The sequence below is a fragment of the Trachemys scripta genome, chromosome 3, assembly GCF_013100865.1.
Source record: "Trachemys scripta elegans isolate TJP31775 chromosome 3, CAS_Tse_1.0, whole genome shotgun sequence".
Classification (NCBI taxonomy): domain Eukaryota; kingdom Metazoa; phylum Chordata; order Testudines; family Emydidae; genus Trachemys; species Trachemys scripta.
Genome location: NC_048300.1, coordinates 15,011,165 through 15,023,381, shown reverse-complemented (window position 1 = coordinate 15,023,381; position 12,217 = coordinate 15,011,165). Strand labels below are relative to the sequence as shown.

Genomic DNA, 12,217 nt, shown 5'->3' with positions numbered 1-12,217 from the left:
CTGCCTTGGAAGTACTATGAAATAGAACACCTTTAAAAACACTGTATTCAAAAAGGGCTTTGATGGTTTTCTGTGTATTTTTTTTCCCTTTTTGTTTTTTATTGATAACAAAACAAGTCTTGTTCCTGGTACTGGTTCTCTTCCTAAAATTTTCCTCTGTGACATCACAATTGACTACTGTATAAGTAATTCAATGATAAACATAAAACCATGCCTTCCTTGTGGGAATAAGCATCAAGAGCAGATGAATATTTCATGAGTAATCAAATAATAAAGAACAAAGACAGTTGAATTATTTCTAGGTGTTTTCCAATTTTCAGCAGCATCTTAAAGGTGAACTGTGAAGCAAAGGCAAAAATTGTGCCCTTTTGCTGCTCTATGTATAAAAATGGCGTCCCAAGATTGCCCTTCATTTGTTTATATCAGGGGTCGGCAACCTTTCAGAAGTGGTGTGCCGAGTCTTCATTTATTCACTCTAATTTAAGGTTTCGCGTGTCAATAATATATATTAACATTTTTAGAAGGTTTCTTTCTATAATATATAACTAAACTATTGTATGTAAAGTAAATAAGGTTTTTAAAATGTTTAAGAAGCTTCATTTAAAATTAAATTAAAATGCAGAACCCCCCCGGACCGGTGGCCAGGACCCGGGCAGTCTGAGTGCCACTGAAAATCAGCTCGCGTACTGCCTTTGGCACACGTACCATAGGTTGCCTACCCCTGGTTTATATGTTTTCTGTGCCAGGATTTTCCAGTTCTTGGTTGCCTTTCCTTGTGGGAGAAATTTGACAAAGGCTTGTGAAGGACTGGAATAGTGACATCACAAGAGGATATAATGAGGTGTACTCTGTTCCTTGAAATGTGGGGGGATAGTTTTAATGGTTTGGCTTGGATTACATGCCCATGCAGTGGAAAAAAACCTCCTCTTATGTGGGCTGGACAGATCTAAAGTCCAAGCGTATAGGAATAAGGACTACTTGCCTGCTTTCTTGCTCTGTGGAGCAGTTGAGCGAGGAAGTAGAATCTTGATGGGGAATGGGTAGTAATGCAGCGCATAGAGAAAGCAAGGGAGGAAAAATGACTCAGGAGTGTCTCTAAGTCACAGTTTCTCAGTTCTTCTCCTGGATCAGTACAGTTTATGTACCAGCCCACCTCATGGCTCTGCCTAATGTCGGATACTAGCCCTATAAAAGTGAAGAAGAATTATTAAATCTGTGAGCAGATAATCCACTTGTCAGACATACAGACTAAGGTTAGACCAGGGATCGGCAATTTATGCTACGCATGCCAAAGACGGCACGCAAGCCAATTTTTTAATGGTCCCGGCAGTGGGCTGAGCCGGACCCCGGCAGGCAGCAGCATGCCATTAAAAATCCTGCCTGACCCAGCCCGCTCTTCTCCACCCCCGCCTACCGCTGTGTCTGGCAGGGGCAGAAGCAAGCTTGGTCCTGCCGGCTGCTGCTGTAGGTCAGGTTCCGCCGGCAGCCAAGCTTCCCCCTCCCCCGCCTCCTCTCCCTCCCTGCCGCCGATGGCCCTTGCGAGGGAGGGGAAAAGAGCAGCCCCAGCGTCCTCACTGCTCAGACCGGTAAGGAGGCGGAGAAGAGGCGGGGGAAGGAGGGTAGGAGCGGGGCATATCCCTCCAGCCCCCTGCCGTGAGCTGCAGGGAGCACCCCCCTTATACCCCAGTCCCCTGCTTCCCCCCACGACCCCATCCCTGATTCCTGCACCCTCCACACATACCCAGCCCCCTCACACCCCCTGCCCTGACTCCTGCCCCCGCACATCAACACCCCCCACCCTGAGCACCAGGTTGGCAGTGGGCTGAGCAGGGCCGGCAGCCGGGACCCTGGCTGTCAGGAGCCAGCGGACGGAACCCCAGACCGACAGTGGGCTGAGCCGCTCGGCCCGCTGCTGGTCTGGGGTGCTGGCCCTGTTCAGCCTGCTGCCAGTCTGAGGTCCCAGCTGCTGGTCCCGCTCATCCTGCTGCCAACCTGGGGTTCTGGCTGCCGGCCCCTTGCCAGCCGGGGTTCCGGCCACAGGCCCCGCTCAGCCCGCTGCCGGCCTAGGTGAACGGAACCCCAGACTGGCAGCGGGCAGAGCAGGCCAGTGGCTTAAGCTCAGCATTTTAATTTAATTTTAAATGAAGCTTCTTAAACATTTTGTAAACCTTGTTTACTTTACATACAACAGTAGTTTAGTTATATTATATATAGACTTATAGAGAGAGATCTTCTAAAAAATGTTAAAATGTATTATCGGCACGCAAAACCTTAAATTAGAGTGAATAAATGAAGACTTGGCACACCATTTCTGAAAGGTTGCCGACCTGTGTGTTAGTGTACCTTAATTTCTGATGTTGGTACTCTTGATACTGAAACACGGGGCTGATATCCGTAATAGTTCTCCAGAATTTTCCCCCCTACTGTCTGGGTGAATATCTGAATTTAGTAGTACTAGAGGGTTAATACTAAATACTTAGTTAAAATATTTCCTGACATCCGTGTCAAGCAATTTACCTGTCTTGATCACTTTATAACATTGGTTCTGAGCCAAGAGGTCATAGGTTGTAAGCTTAATTATAGAGCTCGGCATAGTGTATGAAGTGGCAGCGGTGAAAGGCTGAAAATTGGAGTGGAGCATTAGCTTGAGAATAGATCTGATTTCAGAGGAAACAAGTTCTTTCAATGCAATAAATGATCACGCCATTAAACGTGAACTCGTTTTGGTAGCCTTTCCCTTTATTTTACTTTGTATAACGAAGGGAAGGGAAATAGAGGCTTGTATCTTATTTGTGGTGATAATGTGTTTTTGGGCAGTGTTTGAAGCTCTTGTCTAAATTGTGAACTACTGCTCAGATTGCATGTAAATACTGTGTATTGTAAAAGTTGCTAACTGCAATAGTCTTCTTTTCAGGCCTTCAATGCTCATATAATGGTAATGGGACAGTGAATGGCAGCTTGTTACTTTGCTTAATTTTTTGGTAATTAAGATGAAGCGTGCAGTCCCAAATGTTTTGAGCAAAATTCAATTCCAAATAATACTTGTATAAAGACTGCAGCGGAGTAATGTTAGACTGCATTATGGCTACATAATTGGTCTCCATTTAGATTTTAAGGGACCCTGTCAACTTACAAAAATCACGCATTGGAAACCTAATAAAGCTTATGCCCAAATAAATGTGTTAGTCTCTAAGGTGCCAGAAGGACTTCTCATTATTTTTGCTGATACAAACTAACACGGCTACCCCTCTGAAACCTAGTGTTGGGTGGTAGATTGCGATTGTCTCTTACACCATCTCCTGGTAACAATACCACTGGAAACCTTTCTCCATTTCCCCTGTCTGTCACCAGTACCAGAATTATTTTGCTTCAATCTGTAAATATAGAGCTAGTCAGGGAGCTGGAAGAAGTTGTGGGGAAAAAAAAAAATCAATGTTATAAAGAGATCATCTTCAAAGGCAGTTCTAGTGTTTTTTCTGGTAAATCTAAATTCAAATTACAGCATTAACTATACACTATTAAAAGTCTGTTTTTATTGCGTTAGAAAATAATGTAATCATGTATTGATATGTAAATAAGCATCTTTATTGGCTTATTATTTGTTATCTTTTGTTCATTGACTGAGTTTTTAAAATGGCTCTCCTGTTCCTTCAGAATTACTTCTAGAAGAAGACTGAACGGGGTAAAGGGTGACTTATCAATGAACAATGATTAAGAAGTGATGTTCCAGCCTACCATTTGGAGGGAAATATTAAACCAAAAGTCTTTCCTTGGTCCACTTGCGCTTGGCAAGGCTATTCCTTGGCTGGGAGGGGAGAGGGAAGAAGTTACTCCCTGATATTTTTCATTTTAATCTGGCCTAAGTAAATATCAAATCATGAAAACACAGTTATTATTATTTTAACCTCTTTTACTTTGCTGTATGTCAGTCAGATATGATTATTTATTTGCTAGGTGATTTGTCGATCCGATATTTGTAGAAGCTGATGTGATTTTTGACTAATACTGTGAATATAATTTTGTCTGGTGTACAGCACTACTTGCTCTTAGTTTAGCTTTTATATTTCACACATTTTTATAATGCATGGGATGTTATGTGTAACAATATTTTTAATGGGTAACCTTATTAAAACAAATGTAATTACAAATATACATATGGACTACTCATGTTTTATAGTTAGGTATAATGAAGTCAAATCTCTGCAACATGGCCACACACAGCCTATCAGGGTAATCCGCTGGCAGGCCACGGGACAGTTTGTTTCCCATTGGCCTGGAACAGCGAACCGCGGACACTAGGCGCTGCAGGCAGCCGTGCCTGTGGACAGTCAATGTAAACAAACTGTTTTGTGGCCCCCCAGCGGATTACCCTGATGGGCTGCATGTGGCCTGTGGGCCACAGGTTGCCCACCAATGCCATGAAGGCTAGTTTGTTGTTTTAAATGAAAGCTGAGATACTAGCAGCTGGGACATCACAAAAAACACCAAATATTGTGAAACTTTTTAAGTAAAATTGCGAGAGTTGTCAACACTGAGTCTCTCTAAGGAAGAATTGCAGTTAAAACAGTACTCAGTCCATTACCTAGGCCGTGTAGCCAAGTTGGGTCCTGGTTCAGGCCAAAACAGAATTGTTGCCAACTCGGTGGAAAGAGTTAAAGTTTCCTTCATAATGCTTTTTAGAGCTAGCTGGAGAATGCTCCCAACAACTTCCCCAGGCTTTGGATCAGATCTGCTAGTAAGAGAAAACTATTAATTTAGGTGTCTAATCAAACTTCTGGTGTAGAATTTTTCCTAGAAGGGACTTGGAAATAAGCCCGGGCAATACAAATATATCAGAAATGTAAAGCAATTTGCCTCAATGAAAAAGGAAATTGACCAATATTCATATACAGTGCTAAGTAGTCTTATAAAAACAGTTCATCTTTGATTGCTATGTGCAAGATAAAGGTTTTTTTTTTTTTCTTTTTTTCCCAACATACTGAAATCATGCTTTTTATTTACAGGGAAAAGGACCTGGATGCTAAATTTATTATTTCAATGGAAAAAAATAAAACAACAATCACAAATATAAAGGTGAGTGTTCTCATTTGGGAAGGAAAAATTATAACCAAGTTAGCCATCAAAACAAGGTTCTGATAAATAGGTAATTGATAGTATCCATTTGATATTAGGGAGAGGCCTTTGGTCTCTGGCTTATCTACATCTTTGAAGTGCTGTCTGGAGACCAAGATAGGGAAGTTACTATTGTTTGTTGTACAAATAGGACCTGTTTCTTAAGTATTCCTATTGCTGTGGCCATTCACTTAGCTGGAGGATGAGTGCTTAAAATGGAGAAACATTTATACCCTGTTTCTAATGAACTCCAATTTTCCATCCTGCTGTACAAACAGCCTTCCAAAATTGTAGTGAAAACATACTAAATCAGGTGGAAGGTCTACTTGCCGCTATTTACTAAGATGATTTAAAAATCTTATTAAATTTTTCTTACTTGCCAAAAGACAACTAACTGCACCAGGTATGCAGAATTTTTCAAGGTGTGCAAAACTCACCTGCAAATATTTAAAGATATGTTGATGTTCTGAAAGCCTCCAATGACAAATGTTAAAGAGGCTTTCAACACATAACTAATTTAAAATCCTTTAAGGTCCTAGTTGTGCTGACCATCTCTTACATAAACCATGCTATTACATCTGCTATCAGGAATTAAGCTGGATGTACAAATACCCCAAAGGGGTTATACCATTAGATTTGTATTTATATGGGGTGGCTTTACAAAGACTTTCTTAATACACATGGCTTCTGGGATTTCAGAAAAATGTATAAAATGAAATATATTGTGAATGTATGTGAAATAAATGAAAAAATTGGTGAAAGATAGCATTTTATGGCAAGTTATCTGCATGCACTCTTGCTATCCTCACCACAGATGTGATAGCTCAACATTGTGTATAGTCGGGCAGCACAGAAGTAGGAATTGGCTGAGATTTTTATTTCAAAAGAATTTGAAATGGGAATGAGGGAAAGGTACAATAAAGTTAAAATATGCTAAATAATCATGCCTCTGTTACTTGATGGATTCAGCAAATTAACATACTTTTGGCTCATTTAACAAAAAATGCAGGTCTTTAAACTTTTATTATTTAAATAATGCTACATAGTCAAATCTCTTTAGATGTTTTTCTTTGTGCTATGGTAGCACCGTCTCATCAGTGCTTTATAAACACTGGTCCAGTGGTTCTCAACCAGGGGTCCGGGGCCCACTGGGGGGGCTATGAGCAGGTTTCAGGAGGTCTGCCAAGTAGGACTGGCAGTAGACTTGCTGGGGCCCAGGGCAGAAAGCCGAAGCCCCACTGCCTGGGGCTGAAGCCTGGGGCGCCAAGCCTTGCCACCCGTGGCTGAAGTCAAAGCCTGAGCAACTTAGCATCCCAGGGCCCTCTGTGGCATAATGCCCTGGGCAGTTGCCCTGCTTGCTACCCCGTAACGCTGGCCCTGGCTTTTATGTTCAGAAAAACAGTTGTTGTGGCACAGACGGGCCATGGAATTTTTATAGCATGTTGCGGGGGCCTCAGAAAGAAAAAGGTTGAGAATCCTGCACTATTCTGCCTGATGCACCTTTCATGTACACAAGCCTTCCAGCCTTTTTATAGCTGAATAAACCAAGGCACAGAAGTTGAAATACTTTTCTTAAGATGACATAGTGAAACGAGTGGCAGAGCTGGAGATAAAATCCAATATACCTGATGCATAATCCCCCGCTCTTAACAACTACATTATGTTCCTTCCCAGAAAGGAGAATTGTGTCTGTGACTCAGATAGTAGTACATATTGCTAATGTCATGAGCAGTCTGTCTCCAGCATGATAATAGCCTTAAGCTGAAGGCATATATGACCATTTTAATTACATCTGTGCTTTCATATGCAATTCAGTTTGTACATGGCAAAGTGCTTGTTCGTTAAGTAAATGTTTAGAATATTGTCTTAGAATTTTCTACACAGAATTTAACTTGTAATAACTAGTAATAGTAAACATTACATAGTAACATAACAAAAATGAGCCATTACATTAAAAGTAATTTAAAATAGAGTAACATGCCTACAGTGCTCTTTTAATAAGACTATCCCCCTTCTTATGAAAGCAGATGTTACTTGCTTACTTTTTTCACCACTAAGTATGTATATTTGCATGTATATTTGTTAGAATAACAAAAAGGGATAGCCTTTCATTAAAATGCTCTCTCTTCATGTGCTCTCGTATGAAGTTTGTGTTCCAATCATCTATGTTGCAAAATGTCCTTTGAATTTATCATGCAACATGCCAACTCTTTTTTTTTTTTCTTTTTGTCTCCTGTAGATACCAGAAGGAGGAACAGGAGACCTAGGAAGAGAACGGACAAAAACATTTACCTACGACTTCTCCTATTTCTCAGCAGATAGTAAAAGTCCTATTTATGTGTCTCAAGAAGTGGTAGGCTTTCAGAATTGATTTTTTTTTATATTGAAAGAATAATGTGACGTTTTCTTCCTTTTACAATTCTCTCTGCCCAATTTGGAAATTCCCTACATGTTTGAGAGAAGTGTTAGGACAGCCAACACAGCTAGCTATATGTTTTCTCATGGTACAGAAGGAATGCCCATTGTCGGTTCTCTGGTCTGACTTATTTTGTTAGGTCAGGTTAGTGAAACCCTCAGTAAAGCTATTACTGTGCTGCCTATATTTGTCACCTAAAAACTTAAGAAAAATCACCTTCTGAACACCAAATACATCTGCTTAATTCAAAAAGACACAAACATTCTGTTTTTCCAGGTAAAATCCTGTTTGAACTAAAGATTTATTAAGGATTTGAGAACCTGCTTGAAAAAGGTTCTTGATACTTCTCCCCGGAGTATTACATGCCAGCTTTCTATTGTAGAGTTGTAGACTTTGCCCTCTAAATTACCTTTCTTCCCTCACCCACAAGACCGCATATCTGTCATCCATAATTATGTAGATCTGGTGACTGTCTCCTCCACTCAAGTCTAAACATATGGAGACAGTTTTTCTGAAGACAGGCCTGTGTAATTGCATGCACACTACATATTTTCACTTAATTTAGGCACACAAATGTGTGTGCACATTTGTATTCTACTAACTTTGAAATATGTCATACGTGCTTTTTGCAGGACCTTTGATGCTTATGACCTTCCCAATTCCCTTCCAGACCCAAATTAATTTATCTGACACAATTCAAATATTTTTCAATATAGGCACTTTCCTCTTTTGATCCTGTATCAACGTGTTAGGGCAATTGCTCCTCTCCTGTTATATGAGAGAGTTTTCAGAATACTTAAATAATGGAAATTCCTGCTGAATTTATGGATACAGTGAAGACCTTTGGTATCTAGAGTTGCTGCAGATACATTGCAGTTGTGAATGTGGTGATACTGGTGGTTTAGAATTAAGTGATACTGGTGAGTCTGATCCCTGAAGACATGGGGGTTAAAACTAACAGGAAGACTAAAATAACTTCCTAAAGTAGAAAAATGGTAGTTCAGGCCAAGATTAAGGTGCATTATTATAACAGACTATTTTTATTGGCAATGCCAACCCATATGGCTATTTGACAGGGAATTTCCACTTCTGGTTTTCTCTTTAACCATATAATACAAACTAGTAGATCCCATTGTTAAAACTTCCTTATTCATTTTTATAGTTTAAGTAATACATTAATCTACAATTTAATTCAAACACTTGATTACATGTTTAACTAAAAGAAGTCATTAATTCTTGGCAATTTAAATTTTTTCCATTGCAGTGGTTGCCACTGTTTTCTTATTTTCTGAATTTTGTAGGTTTTAGTTGTTTCTGTGCATGTATACTTTGTAAAGCAAAAATTAAGATACAGTTAAGGATACTAAGTGAAGGAAAAGACTATAGTTGAAAACATTAATAAAAATCCCCAAATTCAAACATTGAGGCCCCAGTCCTGGAAAGCATTCCTATTCAGAAAGGGTGCTTAAGCATGTGTTAAGTCCCAGTGCTGCTTAAGCATGTGCTTTTAAAGTTGAGCATGTGCGTAAGTGCTCTGCTGAATAGGGATAGATTTAAGCATGTGAATAGGTGCTTCCCTGAATCAGAGCTTGAAATCTTAGACCGTGTAAAATTTACTTATGCTTAACTTTAAGTATGTAAGTGGTCCTGTTGGGGTGAATGGAACTACACGTGTGTTTTGACTGGGGCCTTAACTTGTGATTACACAGTAACATGATTTATGGCTACATAAACAATGACAATTGATGATGACCTTAGTGCCCTATTCTTGCTCATAAAATACATGATTATATGTGAATAAATATTTTCATTGGTACAAATATTGGAACCCCTGCGTAGCTCACTAACGTATGGGAGTAATGGGATTATCCCAAACTCTTGCTTAAAACCTTCATAACCTCATTATGTTTGTGTGCTTCTTCCCCATCCCACCTTCCTCTGCTGTCCTCCCCAACTGGTGGATCCAGAGGTATGAATGCTTTGCAAAAGCAAGCCCTTGACAATGTTTCGGGTTATTTTGTTCTTGAATTTATTAGTTGCCTATGTAGGCTGTATATTTTTAATGTGTTTAAGACATTTTATTTATATACTCAAAGAGAAACTGCTCATAGGGGTTGGTGTATTTTGTGATTCTGTGGATGCTGGGTTTTTTTCCCCCCCACAGAAGCTATGGAGTTTTGCTCCAGAATCTGAGCTTTTGCTAGAAAAAACAAAACATTGTCATTAACCCTCATTTGTAATGAAAAACCTTCCAAACATGAACCCAATATAAAGTGATAGTGTATCTGTGATAGGATTTTCTTTCACTATGACTGCACCAGGGCAAACCCCTATTGTAGGCATGCTGCACTGTGTAATATTGATTTGTATTAATGTGGTTTTGCCCGTTTCAAACTAGGGCAAAGTGCATTGGTGCAAGTCACTTTGACACCCACGGAGGATTCCTAAACAAGGAGAAAAAAACGCCAGTGAGGAAAGACCTGAGGCTGCAGCAGCCAGAAACAATAGCTCCTAGAAGAGTGAACTGTACCATTCATATCAATAGGATGTTAACTGTGAAATCTAAAAACGACTTTCTTAAATGTCAGCATTCACTATTGATCTTTACAACAGACACACCCAATTTAAGGGCATATCCCACAATCCCAAACTGCCTCCCAGATCTTCTTGGGTACCAATAATCCTAACAGTTCTCTGCCAAGCTATCAAAACCTCCATTGTCTATCATGCGTTTGTGTTAAATAAAAAGTCCTGTGGCACATGGAGAACAGAAGGCCATCTTCAAATAAATTGCCTTTAACTTCAAAAATAAATACAAGACAGGCTGTCTTCCTTGTATTACTCACTTTCATATATAATTGAAAACATTCGTATTTTAACTTGCATCAAGCTGCTCTAGAATTTCCAATCTACTACACCAGAGTACCACAGAAACCTTCCTGCAGAGTTCATGTCCAGCTCACTGTGGAGCACAATGGATACTTGCATTACTGCTGGATACTTGAATTACTAGCATGTTTGGTCCACTATCATTAAACTTTTGCCATGTACACATAGCTGAGTGATAAATGAAACTGTATCTAGCTTTACATGTCCTATCAATGCCCTCTTGTGGACATGAGTTGTGCTACAGTGACTCAGAAATTAGACTAGAGCATTTTACCTGCTGATCTTTAACTGTATATCCGTGCAACAAGAATGAAGATAGATTTATGGTCAGTTGTACTGGCCCTTTGAAACCATGAACAGAATGCCCTAGCGATTCGGTCCTAGTGTTAACAGTATGTTCTGTTCAAGTTGATGCACCGGGCAATAATTCAGAAAATGGTAATCTCTGGTTGCTCTGTCTAAACATCGTTGACTTACTTTAATCTGATTAAATTTTCAAGAGTCATGTAGCATAATACAATTTTATGTTGTATAAAGATGTTCTTGTTCCCCTAGAGTAGCCAGGTTGTATAGTGAGAAAGAAGAGACTAGTACTAGATTAGTGGAGGGATTAGGGATAGGAATGGGGCCATAACAAGGGCGGGATGGGTAGGGCAGCTGTCTAGGGCTCAAAGCCACTGGGGTGGTAAAATGGGGTGGAGAAATGCCTAATAAAAATCAACAGGGGGGGCAAATATGCTTGCTTGCCCTGGACGCTAAAATGTCTAGTTACAGCTCTGTATAGGAATAGTGAGACACCACTCCATGAGGCAGGCTTGAGCATACCCATAGTGGGATTACTAAGAATGAGGCAAATATTGAACTGAATTTTGACATGAATGAGGTGTCAGTGGAATTATTTGGTGATAATACAGCTTCACTTTTTTGAAGATGGATAGTGGCAATCTTCAAACACTAGAGTCTAGAGATGGTTGAGGGGCAATCAAAACAACATGAAATGTAGGTATGGATGAGGATTTCAAGAAAGGTACCATCAGAATGGTGTTAAATGGGAGACACTCTCTTCAGATAACAGGGAGAGAGTGAGAGAATTGTGCTTATGATTGTCTAAGACAGAGGTTCCCAAATCCTGGTACGTGAGCTTGTTGAGAGTGGCACAGTATAACAGGGTGGTTTGTCCTCTTTAAGGGGTAATGGGGCCTGGAGCCATCCAACCCCGCCACAACAGAAAGGAACCAGGCACACCTAAATGGCTATGTAGATGATCCAGGAGGATGGAGTGCTCTACAGTGTCAGATTTGATGAAATTTGAGGGCAAAAGGAGAAGGGGCTATCTGAGGAAAGAAGGTAATTACTATAAAGAAGATATGTTCTGTGCTTTGGCCAGAAGGAAACTGAGATTAAACTCAAAAGTTCTATTATGCAAGAGGTGATTGGTGAGAGGAAAAAGGCCACTTGCCTCTTACACTTGGCTGAAAAAAGGCCACTCATAGTCTCAGGGAAGAGTTTTCTTTTTAAGATGGTAATAGACACTTTCAAATTCTGTAGCATTGGGGAAAATATTAAAAGTGTAAAGTAACTATTAACAATAGCAGAAAGATGGTCATTAGATAGTGCATGAGATTAGATTAAAAGAAAATTGGGGAAGATCTAGGTTTGACAGAGAAAGTGAAAAGAATACTTTGGCACTGCTGTAAATTAAATATACTAGTAACAATCTGCATTTAATCAAGACGCTTCCTAGCTAATTCTCTAAAGCAAATATCACTAGTCCAAACCGATGGCTTGTGTGTGTTAGTA

General features: G+C 40.0%; 1 protein-coding gene across 6 annotated transcripts in view; it reads left to right on the top strand.

The window, feature by feature from the left end:
- The window catches only part of KIF16B (kinesin family member 16B), a 219,476-nt gene that overhangs the window by 26,630 nt on the left and 180,629 nt on the right, over positions 1-12,217 (top strand). For 5 of the 6 annotated variants that reach the window (XM_034764167.1, XM_034764168.1, XM_034764166.1 and 2 more), the window contains exons 2-3: positions 5,004-5,073; positions 7,352-7,465. In XM_034764167.1, the coding sequence (XP_034620058.1) occupies positions 5,004-5,073; positions 7,352-7,465 (184 nt within the window). Of the gene's footprint in view, positions 1-5,003; positions 5,074-7,351; positions 7,466-11,605; positions 11,765-12,217 lie in introns of those variants that run through there. The other variant, XM_034764165.1, reaches the window with a different exon arrangement.